General features: G+C 42.5%; 1 protein-coding gene across 2 annotated transcripts; it reads left to right on the forward strand.

Moving 5' to 3' along the window:
- Nucleotides 1–296: 296 nt before the first annotated feature.
- Nucleotides 297–17071, forward strand: xylt2 (xylosyltransferase II). 2 transcript variants are annotated; one of them, XM_087839686.1, is made up of 11 exons: nt 297–429; nt 4698–5199; nt 5933–6108; nt 7708–7910; nt 8987–9067; nt 9391–9607; nt 9996–10172; nt 10837–11093; nt 11192–11387; nt 12918–13251; nt 14584–17071. In XM_087839686.1, the coding sequence occupies exons 1-11, from the start codon at nt 298–300 to the stop codon at nt 14904–14906; spliced, it is 2598 nt and encodes an 865-aa protein (XP_087695812.1). In that variant the 5' UTR covers nt 297; the 3' UTR covers nt 14907–17071. The 2 variants fall into 2 exon arrangements, with proteins under 2 accessions (XP_087695812.1, XP_087695813.1); XM_087839687.1 differs by having other exon boundaries at nt 14587–17071.
- The last annotated feature ends 455 nt before the right edge of the window (nt 17072–17526 follow it).

Here is a 17526-nt window from a genome sequence, read left to right on the forward strand (position 1 = left end):
ATTTATTCTTTTATTTTGTTTCTGATGTTGAAGAAATAAATAAAAAAAAATAGAAAATGAATTTAAAAAAAAGAACGTTTACTTATTTATTTTTATTTCAGGCCATTGGAAATATAAAAACTAATGTGAGTGAACGCTATAAAATACAGTCAAATAAATAAATAATAATTATTATTATAAGCAGTTCTAATCGTCTTTATAACTTTTTCCAGCAAACCGGGATGTTGAGCGACCCCGCGTGGGCGCGCCGCTCAGAATGAGCCCTGCACGCGCTCCCAGTCAACCGGAGTCGGAAAAATGGTGGCCAGCGTTCGAGTGCAGAAGCTGCTCCGACGATATAAACTAGCGATTGCCGCCGCATTAACTATCCTCCTGATTCAAGGGCTTGTGGTATGGAGTCTGAGAAGTCTGGAAGAAGGCGAGGCAGAGGTGAGGAACCGATCCTCCGGGTGTATTTGGCGTGACAGCTATTCGCTTTGGTTTAATTGTAGAGCTAGCCGTTAGCACTTAGCCCCCTGTGAGTTATAGCTGATGTTAGCTGTTAGCAGTTGGGGAAGAGCGCTGCTCCCAAACATTTCAGCACAACGGACCAGCCCTGTCCAGCCCTCCTACTTACCTACCTGCCTGCGTGTCTGTCTGTTCCTCAGTCTCTCATTGACCACACTACCTGGTGAGAAAGTATTCGTTGCTAGACTGTCACAGCCATGAAACCAAAGGAGTAGTTAAGTGGTAGTTAACTTGTTTAAGGAACAGCGGTGAGCTTGGGTACCACCGCTCATGTTTATTTCTTTTGGAAACCATGGCGTTGTTAAAATGTGATGAAAAACAGACGGAGGGGAATATCTAAGACGAATAGTATGCTATGAAGTAATGTAAGTTTGAGGGAGCATGAGAACAGACTGGTGATTCATTGATCCCAAACACTTCATCAGTGTGAGCAGGACCGCCTTCATGTAGTAGTTCCAGGATGACTTGGATCTCTTTTGTTTTATGTTTCCTACTTATTTATATCAACCTGTGGATTGTGATGTGCTTGTGGCTGTTCTGTGACTTTCAATTAGCATTGAGTCATACCAAAACATACAGGGGAGTATATATGCAAGAGAAAAGTTCAGCAGAGAGCTGCCTCTCCTACATACCACTGAAACCGTTTCTTCGACAGTAGCCAAGTCTTGTGTGGGAATTTTCTCCCTGCGTCTCCCTGGCACACCTGGAGAGCGCTACCTTGAGGCAGTTTCTGTTCCAGTTCTCCCTCTAAGTCAGGTAACCTGAGCTGTTAACATAGATAGGGGAACCATGCGTGTACAGGACTCATTTTTTGAGGCACACCAGTGATGATGGAGCCACAGGAATGCACACTGAAAACTGAGGTGGGAGCCCTGCCAACTCACCATTGTGATGTATCAAGCAATGGGGTTGTGTAATATTTTTTTCCAATATGGATAGATTGAAGTTCTGTGCCTGGCAAGGTTTAAGGCAGGCAACAGATGTAACAGTGGCCGAGCGGGAGGGGAGGGAAAGATGTTTGGCTGTTCCTTCAGAGAAAGGGGAAAAGATGGGTCATTACTCTGTGGACAGTAGCCTCTGTTTGCCAAGGAAATGATTTGCTGCTGACCACTTCAGTTTAAACCATGAGCTAATCGGTTAGATGGTGATGCTAGACTAAATAAATAAATCATTTCCTTTAAATGCAGCAAGTGAGTCAACTTTTCTTGCTGAAGTGATTTTGAGAGAGGCTCCGGCTTTCATCACCTGTTTCTGTTTGCTGTTTCATCAGTTGTATTCATGCTTAAACATGCCTCAGCAAAGATAAGAGAAATGTCTGCAGGGCTGTGGTTTCTGTGTTTAAATGCAGCTCTTCTGTGTTTCTAAATGAGCAGAAGTGCACACTACTTTATAGAAGCTCAACTGCACCTCGGGGTTGCTGTTGAGTGTCTCAGGTGAAAGCATAATGGTCTTAAAGTTAAAAGGTGTGCAGGTGGATGGGAAAAGAGCTGCACTGGTTGTTTGCTTCACTGTTAATCAGATTTATTTATTGACTGTTTTTAATCTTTGGGGCCTGAAGTTGTGGCACTACCACTCAGCACAAATGTCAGCTCTATATGCAGCTATGTTGGCAGACATCTATGCAAATGTCAGCATTTGGTCTCTGCATGTTTGCACTCTCGCAGATGCAGAATCATATTTCTGACTTGAGCGTGCACATTAATCATCACTTCACCTCTGAACGGTCTCCCCGTGCTCAGCCTTATCTTGCATCTGCTCTAATCAGCGTCTCGCAGTGCATGTGTGAACACGGTCACATGCATTATATTAAATCCCTTAGGCAGAAGAGCGAAAGGATTGCGAGGACAGAAGAAGACATGACGCTTGTCATCCTCGTATCACCCTCTGCACGCCCGGGTTCTCCTGCAGAGCTGAGTGCTCGCTGCTGCTGCTGCAGCTTCACGCTTCAGCAGATGGCAACGCTGATATGGTTTCACTCGACTTTAATTGGAAAGTAAAGAGGCTGCCTGGCTTGCCTTTGAATCAATACATTTTTTTTGACATGATGGCGTTAATTAAAAGCTGTGAACACAAGTGATAAGGAAAATTGAAATGTTAGCCCGTGCTGCGTGCTTGGCTTTCTGCACAAAAACATGTCAGCTGACAGCTGAAAACTAAGGAGCTTTCTTATGAATGCTTGCTTGCTGGCAAACATGCTTGTTGTTATCATCCCACTAATGTTTTTATTATTCTTTTTTTTAAATTGAATTTTACAGGAATTTGATTTTCAGAACAAAAAGTTTTTGTTGCCATTTTTACATATTTATGCCGTATTAATGCCACATTTTGCAGCTGTGGCGTTTTGCATCAAATACAATTTTGTTTATGAAAAGGTCAGAAATGGCAAAAAAAGGATAAATCTTTGTTAAGTAAGGCAACATGGGTAGTCACTCTCTAAGGCCTATTCTGAGTTAGTGTCGTGCAGCTGGTCAGACCACAGATTTCCTCCCAGCACAGAAGCTGAGGTTGTGTTTAGTTTGGCCTTTGAGTGTTGTGAAATTGACACAAAGACGTTACTAAAGCACCCGCTCTTACACCGATTAAAGGAAGCAAAGCTTTCTTGATGAGTTGACATGTATGGTGTCATAATTTCTCAGAAAGATGGCAAGGTTCCTTAAATGCATATAAGCATCTTCCAGTAGGTTTGCACTGCACTGACTGCTGTGTAAGTTTACTTCACAATCCCTCTTACTGTATTGGATTTGAGACTGCAGTTGGCAGCCAGTAGCTGACTTTGCTTTATTGGTTGGCAGCTGGTGTGTTGGCCATGTATTATCTGGCTCCTCGTCCCACCGCACAGGCCCGGTCCATCTTCTGTTCCCACAATCTCTGGGCTGTCGGGGTGCCAGCGGTGTGAGGCGAATGAGCGGGCCCACGTTTTACCATAACTTCTGACAGAGGCAGAACACTCTCAGCCCACTCGCTCTTCTTCTTTCTCTTCTGCAAATGAATATTTTGAAGGGACTTTTTATATGAACCAGTAATTTAGTGTGCCAAAACTATGATGTTATTTGGCTAGAAGATTTAAAATGGCTTAAACTGTGTGCGTGTGTGTGTGTGTTTCCCTCCAAAAAAGTCCCCTGCCTTTATTTTTTGAGGTGTGATTTCTACTCCAGTGAGACTGATTCACTCCAAGCTTTTGCTTTGAAACCGAGCCTTAGATGTAAAACTTAAACTGGGTCCTCTTTCGTTTTGATACAACATCAGTTTAGATGATAACACACTATTCTCTATGATGCATTCTTTTGTTTTGTTTTTTGCACTTGAGGAAAGAGACCTTTCTAGCTTTCATTAGTGTTTACATAATTTTCCTGCTGGGGAAAACGGGCAGCTCTGCACCTGCCCCCAAGCTGATCTTTCCCTTTTATGTTGACATTTTCACAAAAGTATAACTATATGACAAACACTGGGTGGACTTAACATTTAGAGATTTTACGGCCAGAGACTGCAGCAGTGGGACACTTCACTGATTTTATTATGTGAAAGCATTTATAAGAAGGTCTTATCTTGACATTTTAAGGAAGCTCTCAAGCCTTGGTTTAATTTTTAAGAGGTTACAGTCAAACACTATCAAAGTTAGTGCTTTACAGATTTTTTTTTATAATAAACTAAAATGATAGAATATAGTTGTTAATTTGTCACAAAATCCCCCTGAGCTCTGTGAGATAATTTTAGCACTAAAGTGCAAGTAAATTTGCCAAATTGTCACTTCTTAATGTGTGTACGAAGGGGCTGTAAACATGTGACCTACTTGCATGTGTGTGCATTTTTCCTGCCTGTGATTTTGGCCAGAGGGAGGAAACTCAGGTCAGTACAGTGAATCACTGGAATCATGTGTGACTGTCCACTTTTTGCAGATTAGCTCCATAAAAAGGCAGAGGCTCAGCTAAAAATAACCCAGATCGGCAGAATGAAAAAAAACAAAAGCAAGTAAACACATCCTTCCCTCTGGGGCTCTGTCTACTGCTGCCCTAGTCGAGGTCTTTGTTTACCTTATGTGTCATTTCTGTGGATTCATTATGATTCATTATGACTCCAAAGAAATAACGCCTCCTCTCAGTAGTGGTTGTCCAAGATATTCTTATGGAATGACTGGCAACAGAGCAGGATTTAAAATATGTCTCATGTGTCTGCTCTCTCTCTTTCCTCAGAGAAAACTAAGACAGTCTAAGCTGCCTGACCACGACAACCAGGACCCCAAGAAAGACAACGCACAGAATTCATTGTCGGGGAGAAACAAGGGAAGCAATGGTGCCAGTGCACTGAAGAGAGGGAGCAGCCGCCGTGGAGGGAAGCCCAACATCAGGCTGAAGACCCCCCAGGAACGGGGAATGACAGGGGTTGGAGTAGATGGTGTAGTCCCCCACGATCTCTCCAGCAGCCGTAACCTTAGCGAGATCCGCAGCGGCCCAGACGGGGCAGGCAAGTTACCTGCTGCTGCCATACCAGGAGAGCCAGGCAGCGTGGACGGGGCGCACCAAGCCCCCAACAGTGACTTTGTGCCTAAATGTGATATCATAGGAAAAGATGCGCTGTCTGCTCTGCACCGCGCCGCGTCACAGCAGTGCAGACAGGAGATTGCCAACATCGTGTGCCAGCATCAGGCCGGGCAGCTCATGCCAGAGTCACTCCCTCAGTTCTGCCCTCAGCTTGGTGAGAACCCGCTAAAGTTTGCATGTGTGTTTATAATCGCTTGTAGTCTACAAACTTCAACGTGAAAGGAGATGAATGTAAAAAATGAACAAAATGACACTTTTTGACATTTACTGTCATTTTTAACTCACCAGTGCATTTTCAGTCAAGACATTCTTCGTTGCCAAATTTCCTTGACAGTTATAGGATAATTTTGTTTTACAGATTTTGTTATTTTTCAGTCTAACAGTGTTGTAGCTGTTACAGTGTTCTTTGGTACATAATTAAAAATTTACTAAATTCAAATACTAAAAACAAAAAGATTTGACCCACTATGATAAACAGCAACAAATAGCTGTTTCATGTCCTTAACTCAGAAGAATTTTTCCATCTTTTGCCCATTGCTATGCTTAGTTTTAGGGTTATACATTATATCTCTGATTATATAGCCACATTTAGGGAACTTGTTTGCAACTGCAGTATAATGCAGGGGTTGCACTGGGCCAAAAGAGTCAACCCACGCCTCTGGCTCAGTTGTGCCATTACTGTAAATGCAGCTTGCAGTGTTGCTGAGTTGGACGCTTTGTCAAAAAAGAAAGTAAAAGAAAACCCTTTTAGATTTTGAATACTTCAGAGATGTAACATGGTAAAATTAAATCTCTTTCAATCCATTAATAGTGCCTGTTAAACAGCTAGCTTAGAGGTGCCCCCAAGCCTACTGAGTCAGTTATGTTTGTCTGTGCTGTTGGGACAGGTGTGTCACACCCAGTTCAGGCTGTTGGTGAGCTGGAAGACAGCCTATCTGAAGTGGAGAACCCCATCAGGGTGGCTTTCGTTCTGATGGTCCACGGCCGTGCTGTACGGCAGCTCAAACGTCTCATCAAAGCCATTTATCACCGTGACCACTATTACTACATCCATGTGGATAAGGTAATTACAGAGCTTCAACTGCCATGCTGTCTCTTTAGACAGTATTATTTTTGGTACTTAAATATTATATTAAACAGTATGTGTTTGGTGCACTCACAGATGCTTTTCCCAGTTAGATCTTCTTGCATTATGAAGGTTAAATTTATCCCACGGGTCTCACAGTGTAGTAAAGGGGATTAGCCTGGATAGAGCAAAGTGTGGTTATTCTTAGGGGCTGGATTTAGTGGAGGAAAGGTCTGCTGTCATGTGCAGCCGGAAGGCAAAAGACAAATGCACGGCTAGTACTGAGGCAGGGACCTCAGGTGTGTTGAGCAGAGACAGCAGAGAAACAGGTGCCTGTTCTCAGTGCACCTGTGTTGCCGGAAAGGTTGTGGAGACGTAGGGAGTTGCTCTGTTCTGCTGCCAAGGGACGGCAGAGCAGCTCACCGGAGGCAATGATGGATAAGACGTCAGTAGTACAATCACACCACAGACACAGTCTGAGATACTTTGCTTGCCTAACCTCATCCATCTCAGAGGCAAAAGCCTGTTTGAGAGATGAGGCTGTAAAACAGGTCAGGTTTGTCCTAGAAAATGTCTGCCAACTGCTCTGCTCCCTCTTATCCTGTCCTCTTCTTCTCCTGTTTAAAGGCGAGCACTGAGTTCAGACTACTCTTTTACCATTCGTTCTCCTATTTTCTAATTTCTGCAAAAAAACAGGATACCCATTTCATACTATACAATCTTTTTGTCCTCTTTTAAATATACAAGACAGAATCGATACCCTTTGTTCATGCTTTGCTAAACACAATTGGACTTTGTGTCCCCAAACAGTCACTTTCGAAGTGTCTGTGTCTCCCTAAACTGCCCATTTATTGCTTCACAACGTTTATTAGCTCTCCTTATTTGTGAACAAGCCCCTTGTTAATTAGGTTATAATTAATCAATTTAAGTTCCAAGTAGAAATAATAAAAAGAATTGTTGAACCTTCAGTTGTACAGCCTCTACATACTTATAGTTATAGCATATTCATAACATACTTCATACTGTGTACATATTACATACCGTAATAGACCCATTTCTGTAATATACTTACATATCTATATTATTGCTAATATATATTGTAATATATCTATATCATGGCTAAAGCACTTCTGAATTCTATTCTATTGTTGGTTTCTTGCATATTTCAGACACTTGCAGTGGTCACATGTTCACTCACTCAATTTTTAATACCGCTGCATAAAGCTTGGCAGCTCAGCAGCCTCTATTTCTTCCTTTAATCCCCGCACTGTGGTTTGTTCCAGACTATCTTTTAAGCTCAGTTCATTTATTTTTGTCTCACCTGCAGTCGCCTAAAGGAGGAACAGCCAGCAACAGAAACTAATTTTGATTCTTCCTCTATCGTCATTATGACCCTCAGCACAGAGCACCATGTGGCTGTTGTTCTTCTCAGATCAAATTCTCTTTCAACACGAGCCAGTTTTGTGTGATGGTCTTGGCACAGTGGCAGCTGCAGCTCTGTGAGAACAAAGCTAAAAGTAGATTATGCTTTTGTTTCAGAAGCAGCCTCTCCTCATTTAACTCTTTAACTGACTTTTGGTTTTAAAACTCTGACAGCGGTCTGGCTACATGCATCGGGAGGTCCTGCAGATAGCCCAGCAGTACCCAAATGTGAGAGCCACGCCATGGCGCATGGTCACCATCTGGGGAGGAGCCAGCCTTCTCAAAGCCTACCTACGCAGCATGCAGGATCTGCTCTCCATGCTGGACTGGAAGTGGGATTTTTTCATCAATCTCAGTGCCACAGACTTTCCAACTAGGTTGGTCACACATATACACAGAAATAAACTCAACAGCTAATCTTTGCTGTTAGAAAATGTTAAATATGTTTGTTGCACTTTACCTAAGGTGTACATTCACTCCCACATTTGAGCCTAAATCCATGCAGTGCAAGATTTAAAAAGAAAAAGATGCTTTGAGTTTAGATGGGTTACTGAAGAGGGGACATAGATATGTGAGGCAGGAGTTGCTCAGTGAATCTCAGGCCAAGTGAAAAAAAAGAGGATTAGACAGATTGTCAATGAACCTCTGCCACAGAGGGTCATGGGAGATCAGGATGGTCATAAACTGTATAAATTCAAGCTTTTACCTGAAGCCCTAGTTATGCCCAAAGCTGTCTTTGACTCTCTTGCCCTCTTGCTATCAGTTCAGTGTCCTGCCATCAAAAGGAGTGCTGAGACGTGTGGGTGTATAGTGAAACATTGCAGCATGATGTTGCTTCTGCTCCTGTCAAAAGAAACTTAACAGTTGGTTACACCACTTATCTTTCATAATCCCAAACAGAAGAGGGTGTCTTGAGCTATTTTCACTCTATTTGTCACAGTGAAGTTTATTTTAGAGCTAAATAAAGCATTTTAGTGTGCACTACCTCTTTAACCTACTTTGTGTTTGTTGTATTCCCTCAAAGTTTGTATCTTGAGCCATTTTTCATTATTTTTGAATGCCTCTTTCCCTTTCGCAAAACTGCACCTATAATTACAGCGCTTTTTACAGCAACATTACAAAGAAACTTAACAGTTGGCAGATAAGAGAATCTAGTGGCAGCTTCAAATGAATTATTTTGGGCATGAATCAGTTTTGGCTGGCTTGTTTCTGGGGCAGCTTTGAACCCCTAACAAAGCAGCTGTTAGTCCACCTGAACCATCTCAAGGGGAAAGGCTTGCTTGGATACACACAGAAAGACAATGTTTTCTGTAGTGTGTCCAGAGTAGTTTATTTCAGCTAGCACAATACTCATAACACAGTCCAAAGAACCCTGTAGATGGCCCTTTTTTTGCTCTCCTGCTTCAACAAAACCCTTCCTCCTTTCAATTCTCACCATAATGCCCTCCTGCAGGACCAATGATGAACTGGTGGCTTTCCTGTCGCTGCACAGAGATAAGAACTTTCTCAAGTCCCATGGGAGAGAGAATGCCCGGTGAGTTTGCTACATAAAGGCAGGGGGATGGCATTTTGACTTATAATAAATTACATTTGACACACCTGTTAATACTACAGAAAAACTGTAACTGAACAATGTTAATGAATGAAATCACAAAAAGTTGCTCTATAAATTCTGAGCAAATAGAAGTGTATTTAAATATTGCTGCAGATACAGGTGAGCTGGGGAGCAAAGAGCTCTGTCAGATCCATTATTTAATGCAGTGTTACAGTTGTTTATCATTTACTGCGATAAATGGTGCAAATACCTTCACCCGTGTCTCTTCCACCCATCATTTTCAGCTGTGTCCTGTGTTCCAGGTTTATTAAGAAGCAGGGCCTTGACCGTCTCTTCCACGAGTGTGACAACCACATGTGGCGTCTAGGCGAGCGCAACATCCCCGAAGGCCTGGAGGTCTCAGGCGGCTCCGATTGGTTTGCACTCACCCGCCGTTTTGTGGAGTACGTCATCAACTCCCAGGACGAGCTTGTGTCGGGGCTGAAGCAGTTCTATTCCTACGCTCTGCTTCCTGCTGAGGTAAGCGAGCTGTAGGCAGTCTGTTTATCTCCCGTTGTTGAGACAGTTTCATATACAAGCCTGTCTCAGGCTCGTCGTCCCCTGCCAAGTCAGAAGAGCCTAGCAGCAGAGATAATGTAATACTTTAAGCTTTCTGGCACAGCGTGCAGCAGAAGTGCAAGATGAGAGGAGGCTTCGCTATATTTTATTTGTGTAGTTTGGTCTCAGAAGAGTTGTCTGTTCACCGCTATAGAGCTGTGACCTTTTTGTAATTTAGACTGTGGTTAGAAACAGTTTGTACGTATATTTGATGGTTTACACAAGCTTAATTTGGACACAACACTTGGCCACTCTCTGTTTTCTCACACAGTGAAGAAATAACGTACCTACTCCTACCCTTTCTTTCCAGTCTTTCTTCCACACAGTGCTCGGGAACAGTCTCATGTGTGACACCCTGGTGGACAATAACCTGCGCGTCACCAACTGGAACCGTAAGCTGGGCTGTAAATGTCAGTACAAGCACATTGTTGACTGGTGTGGCTGCTCTCCCAACGATTTTAAACCACAAGACCTCGTTCGAATCCAGGTGAGTTCAACAGAGGATGCCACTTTAAAACAAAAAAACAGGGCTGGGTGATATAGACAGAAGCCATATACACTCAGTGGCTACTTTGTTAGTACTAGGTTATATTTAAAAACATTTTAAGTATTTCTTTCTGATGAATCTTTTCACTTGATAAAATGTTTTCCTTCAGTGATAGTGTCTTGTCTTTGAACTGATCTGCATCTGTGAGGTTCTGATTCAGTCAGTATATTATCTTCAGTAGAAAACCACATTTTAGCCACCTAAAAGAATTGCATATGAGTAATGGTGTGTTTAGATGATTTTCTCTGCCAACAGGTAAAGCTATGTCAAACAAGGAAATGATTCTAATGACAAAAACATGAATGGAAATTGTTCCCTCAATCAATTAGTTTGTATTACTATCTGGCTCCTGGAGTTCTTTGGGGTTAGTTTTGACTGCAAGCAAGGAAAGGCACACAAAGTAGACTAATAAGCCCTGTTTCTGTAAGATGGGAAATCACTGTTTTTGTCAACAGAGTCCGGTGGTTTTGAAAAAGCACAAGGGCAGAGCTGCAGATACTTTACAGAAGAAGGGCTTTATTTAATGCTAAATCAAACTGACTTTAACTAAATTATAATTCTTTGTCAAATATGTTTTTTGCCATTTTCTCTTCCTCATCCACAGCAACTGACCCGTCCAACATTCTTTGCCCGCAAGTTTGAGTCCTCGGTGAACCAGGAGGCCATAGACATCCTGGACACTCACCTGTATGGCCAGTATGCTCCAGGAACTGTTGCTATCAAGGCATATTGGGAGAGCCTGTTTGAACAGCTGGACGACGTGGGCTCTCTCAGTGACGTGGCCTTCACAGCCTACTTGTCATTCTTTCGCCTGGGCCTGAAGAGTTTGGTGAATGCTCAGAGCAACGTGGAGGCCTGCAGGTGGAGAGTCTGTTCTGCTTCGCTTTGTTATTGTCACTAACACAGCACATAAGCTATTTTCTTTGTCATGTTTAATTTATCTATTTTTTTTCTCCCAGGTTTGAACCAGTAGGCTTCCCTCTATCTGTGCATGTATACTTTTATGATGACCGTTTCCAAGGGTACCTGGTTCGCCAAGAAGTCCAGGCAGTGGGGTCAAAGGCCAGGGAGACTTTGGAGATGTGGGCAGTGCCTCAGGCTACACTCGTCCTTGAGAAGAACCTTAAAGAATTTGAAAGGCTCAAGAATCTGGAAGTAAGCACTCTTTAGGTTTTTTTTGTACAAACTTTCAAGATCAAGACAACTGCAACATGAGGAAGATTTTCTAGCTGATATCTAAAAATTAGGGTGGCTGTATCAGGTGTGAGCTGACAAAGGCTAAACTGAAGTTTAATTAGTTTAACAAAAAGTATGTTAATACTGGAAGAAATGAATATTCAATCACCTTCTTCAAACAGAAGGGAGTGGGTCTCTTTTGTAGTGTTGTTGTATTATGTGTTACGTCCCTCTGCAGCCCCTAATCATCTCAATGTTTTCAGCTGGTGCTAATTGGCCACACCTAGTCAGGTGTGGATAAAAGCATACCTTAGGCAAGCTTCCTGGGGGCGCTCACTTGCCTTTGCGGCACCAGCCATTTTAGCCAACCTGCTATGCATTTTAGGATTTAAAACCTCTTCTCACTAACACTCTGGTATTCATCTCCTTTTTTATGTTGCGGCTTTGAGCCGGGTCGTAACATAAGGCTTTAATCCACAAGGTTCAGTAAAGCAAGCATACTAGTGACCACCCACAAAACGGAGAGCTATGGCCACACAACAATCACATCAAGGGTTGCTCAGCACCCCTCAGTGTTATTGCCGTCACCTGGCCAACAACACTCACAAGTGAGCCAACAAAAGTAGCCATATTCCCCACAACACTAAAGGTCACAGCACAAAACACTCACCTCACAAGGATCTCATTAGCATCCATCAACACTGACATATGCACACACAGCATACATTATGCCAACTTAAAAACGGCCTACCTGCCTCAGGCACAAGACCATAATTATTGAATGGTCTCAAACCTCCTGCCAAGTTTGCTGCCACTGATTTACTATGCGCAACTCCCAACCTAAAATGCTAAAAACAATAAAACTTTACCTGTCTAGTCTTCAGTGGTGTACCGGACTCAAGGCAACTTTAAACGCGAACTCGAGAGCAGGCAGCAGACCAGAGATATAGTCTCCTACCAAACTCTGAAGCGTACCCACACCCAGGATAACCACCAAACACAATAAACTAAAACAACAGAGCAAAACAACAAACAAGTGCTTCGATGGAAGGGCAGCACAGCCACCCAGCTGAAACACACTTACTAAAGGGACGTAGCTCAATCACAGTGAACACCTTCACTCACCCACTTAAAAGCAATACAAAAAACTGATATTCAGTCTCCACAAAAATGTCCAAAGATCCCAGACGAGCCCCCACTTATGTTACAACCCAGCTCAAAGCCGCAACATAAAAAAGGAGACGAATACCAGAGTGTTAGTGAGAAGAGGTTTTAAATCCTAAAATGCATAGCAGGTTGGCTAAAATGGCTGGTGCTACCAAGGCAAAGGCAAGTGAGCTCCTCCAGGAAGCTTGCCTAAGGTATGCTTTTATCCACACCTGACTAAGTGTGGCCAATTAGCACCAGCTGAAAACATTGAGATGATTAGGGGCTGCAGAGGGACGTAACATATGTCACATAAATTTTTTAAAATATTTTTTAAAAAATAACTTTTTTTGTTATCCTAAGATCGGCACAGAGTGGGATCCCAAAGAGAGGATCTTCCGTAACTTCGGTGGGGTGATCGGCCCTTTGGATGAACCTCTGGCAGTCCAGAAGTGGGCACGTGGTCCGAATCTCACCGCCACTATTGTGTGGGTCGACCCGGCTTTGGTGGTGGCGGCATCTTATGACATTACAGTGGATTTGGACGCAGAGTACACACACTACAAACCGCCACTGCAGCACCCCCTGCGGCCGGGCACCTGGACGGTACGGGTGTTAAAACAATGGGAGCGTGTGGCAGAAGTTCACTTTCTTGTCATGCCATTAACTTTTAATAACAAGGAGCCACTACGCAAAGGTGAGACATGTATTTATAGCTCTTTATTTTCATTTTTAATTTGAAAAGATAAGGCTGATGTTGTTCTTTATTTCGCTTTCTGTGACAGAATCACATGATGAAACACCAAATCAGTCAAGCACTACATTTTCCCTAAATACTTGTTCAGTCCTGTCTGTCGCAATCACAGGGCGTCTCCGTGCCCTTTAAAAGTCTTGAACTTCAAATGTTTTCAGTCATGTCATTCCAACATTTTGTGACACACCATTTCAGGCTTTCACACATTTGGTTCACACAGAGGTTAAAGCCATACTGTTGTTCACTCTGCTGTAATTGGTAAATGTAAGTGGATGGGTATCAGGTGAATGCATTTATTTTTGCTTCTTTATAGTTTGTCTGACCCTTTCAGGTCAATTTTTGTGAATGCAAATTGTTAACAGTAACAGTCCGCAAACATCTTAAGAATCCCTGAGGCCCAATTGGAAGATGATGCAGCTGAAGATTTTACAGTTCCACTTTTAAATAGCTGTGCCAATCAGTACTCTATGGAAAAGGGAGCATGCAGGTTTAATGACAGAAGCTTTTCTAATACTGATTGTTATTGGTGAATAAAGCCAGTCACCAAAAAAGCATGCTGTGCTGAAAGTATTTTTCAGGACATTATCTTTTTGTTTTGTTTTCACATTATTAAAACCAATTTCCTAATATTTAAATATGTGTTTTTAGGTAAACGATGTCAGCACTCATAACGCTATTTATTGGGTGTTTTCCTGCCCCTTTATTTATTTAATTTATTTTTTAATGCTCATTTATCATACCAGTCCATACTGATATATCGGCAAGAAACTAATGTTGGCTATTAAATTATCTGATTCTCTACTTTCCACTATTTTAAACCAATATTATTACATCAACTTAAAGTGTGATTTTTCACCTTTGATTTCTGTTTCCAGCATGCTTTATTTGAAAAAAAAAAAAAAGGCAATATAAAGGTTTTAAGAAGTAGATGCACCCCTTAAAGTGCCCAAAACTACTCTCTCTCTCACACACACACAGAAGTTTGGTGTTGCCTACAAGCTTCATCAGCTACAGTAAATAAACTACAATGCTGGTGTGTGCTGTAATCAATGACCATGTCTACCTGGGCAAACATGGCATCGGCTATGTCAGACTGCACAGTTGATGTTCATTGTTAGTCTTAATCTTTGCATTGGATTTATTGGGAATAAAAACATGCAGAATGTTCCCGGGCGTACATTAGTGCGTGGTGCTTGATCATTAAAATCTGCAAACTTTGGTGGATTTTTCAGAAACTCATGTCTTCTTCTGATTTTCTTTCTCCTTCTGTTCTAGAAGAGGACAGCTGGCTTCATGCAGGACCTCCAGGGAACTTGTACCTGGAGCAGAGCTTCCAGCAGCTGAGCTCAGTGCTTAAACTGCCTCCCCAAGAACCTGCCATGCAGGTGGCCCAGCGTAATGCCCAGTTGGTGGGCCAGGCCCTTGATGCATGGGTGGACACTTCTGTTGAGTCCTTCTGGGTTATCGGCGACTTGTGTGCAACACAGACTTCCTCATGCCCAGCTTTGGGGTCTTGTTCCAAGACTGCCTGGAGCTCCTTGTCCCCAGACCCTAAATCTGATATGGGCCCAGTGAAAAGCGATGGGCGGATCAGGTAGCCCTCAGAGAAGAGAGACTGCAGACGTGCAGAGAAAACCGGAGACTGCTAGGAGACCTGTGTGAACCAGGACGTCTCCGAGGTCGGCTAAGAGCTCAAGGGCACATAAGCAACAATAAGGAATCTTCCTCCACCGAGGAGCTGCGTCTTTCTCAGCGACACAGTAATACAGGCTTGAAAGACAAGAGCATGACTGCTGGAAATTTGCACATAGGAAACTGCAAGCGCCTAGACTTGTAGCACCGCTTACTGAATGGGTACGCGGATGCCGGGTGTAACGTGTTGTTTAAGCTGTCGCACAGGTTTGCAGTCATGATTCGTCTGTGCCGGAGTTTCTTTAAGAAGTGTTCAGGCGCACAGTTTTCCTGCACTTTGGTAGAATCAACAGGCTCCGTGCCGTGCTCCGTCTTCTTTTCGAGGGAGAATCAAACCTGTGAATCATGTTATTGTGCTTATTTTAAAGCATTATTATGTAAGCATTAAGGAACAGATAGATGAAGTGCACTTTACTGTAAGACTTTGGTTTTACACAGAGGTCACTAGGTTACAATGTGAAGATTAGAAGGTAACGGTTAAGGTCATTTCTTTCTTTCTTTTTTACAACGGGAACAAACTGCCACTCCCTGTTGCACAGACACATAAAATCCTTGGACTGTAACACAGAGAAGGAAGAGTAGTAAAGAGAGTGGGGCTCTTGTGTATCCTTAGGAGTCTTATGCTTTTTTTAGATATATTATTTGTGTCATTTTTTCACATTTTGTTTGTTAATTCGCAGAAGTAGCTGCTAAATTGAGTTAAATTTTCTGTTGTTGCAAAAAAAGGCTCTGAGCTCAACGTCTGGTCTAAGGAAGTGCCTAGACTGCTGGTGCAGATAGCGAGGATGCATTCAGTTTCTCTGAGATCATCTTTGTAATACGAACAACAGACGGTGGACCTTAAGTCAGGACTTTTAGTTCCGCTGTTTGGCCTGTCAGGATTTCTTATCCACTCTGCTAAAGCGACTCTACTGAGCTGAAGGAAATGTGGGTAAAAATAACGTTTATTCAGATTACTCTCGGCCCACTGGGAGCATTGAAACCACTCTGTTTATGTTAGCTCAGCATGTAGGCTGGAAATGGGAAGAAGCGGGCAAAAGCCAAGACACTCTACGTCTGAAACGCAGCTGTTTGTTTGTTTGTTTTTGTTTGTTTTTTAAACAACAATGTCAATGAAAGAGAATTCATACTGTTTTACCTGTCGGGACCTGTAAGGCCCTCGTGTCTGTACCCTGGCTACTCCGTGCCAGGTGTCAACCAAGGTATAGGACGTATAACCCCACCATAACACTAACGACTGTCACTTGTTGTCAGTCTTCTCTCTGCAGAGTAAGCAAGCTTACACAGTTCTCCAAAATCTCAAAGTTCTCTTAAATGCAAGGTTTTTAGATCACACACCTGCCGTGTATCTGTTTGTATGCAGTATTGTCACGACACGTTCACATTTAATTTAAGGTGAATTTAATTTCAACTTTTTGAATTTTGTATGTTTTCTTTTTTTTGTTTTTGTTTTTCTTTTTGAGTCCACCGACCCAGAGTGGTCACGAGTGTATCGTCCATTTGGTTCAGTGTGATCGAGACTCTAAGATGCCTTTATGTCACAAAGCTGAATTGTTTACTACAGGATGAAAGCTTCCACAGATGTGCAATCAATGCCTTTTCAGATGATAGTGAAACCCATGTCTGTGCTTTGGTTTGTTTGATTTCTTTTTTACTCCAACGTTACGTGTTTGTTAAGTAACAGTTGGCCACCGTGTGAGTTTTAAGTGACCTTGTTTACCTCGATCAGTACAGTTGCTTCAGTGAAGCCCCAGTTTTATTGGGATAAGGGAGCAGATGAATGGGTGTGACAGATGTTATTTTTCTATCCTGTTTGGGAGGAATTATGTTTGTTGTCTGTTTATCTCTCAGCACTCTAAACTATTAGAGCTGCTCTCCAATCGTGTTACATTTGTCCAGCTGTTCAGCATCATTTGATACAGACCTTTATTGTTTTTGGTGGGTGGGAAGTTGAGGTCTCCCTCCGTGCCGCTGTGATATGCAGCAGCTCGGCTGGTGAGTCATCCAGAGCTCTTATCTGGAAAAAGCTCATAGGACAGATCTGACTGATGACTCAATAAAATAAAACAAAACAAAATTAAGATGTTTCCTTATTTTCATTCTTAACATGCCTTTGAATCAGGTGAAAATAGAGAGGAAATGCTTCTTATTTGAAAGTCTTAAATTAACCTTTCCGCTACATTTCGAGGGGTTTTCCCTCTTACAAGAACATGATGGGAGATATTTATGAGGCTCTCTCTCCGGGGCGCTGAACACTTCCTTTTCCCTTCCTTGTTAAAAAGCTCAACATGACTTACATCATGAATACTGTATAAGCTACACTTCCGTTATCATCTCTGACCAAAACTCCTTCTTTTAAATATTTAGCTTCAACATAATTATACGTCGTAGCATGGGGATATAAACCATCCAGGGGTGAAGGAGACATGCAGAGAAGGTGGGGTGGAGGAATTAAGACAGGGCGATAAAAAGGATGGAGAGGAAGCATAAACGTTTAGTTCACCTCTAGGACTTCACCTGCTTTTT

Source organism: Neolamprologus brichardi, chromosome 4 (genome assembly GCF_056152115.1).
Source record: "Neolamprologus brichardi isolate AB-2024 chromosome 4, ASM5615211v1, whole genome shotgun sequence".
NCBI lineage: Eukaryota > Metazoa > Chordata > Actinopteri > Cichliformes > Cichlidae > Neolamprologus > Neolamprologus brichardi.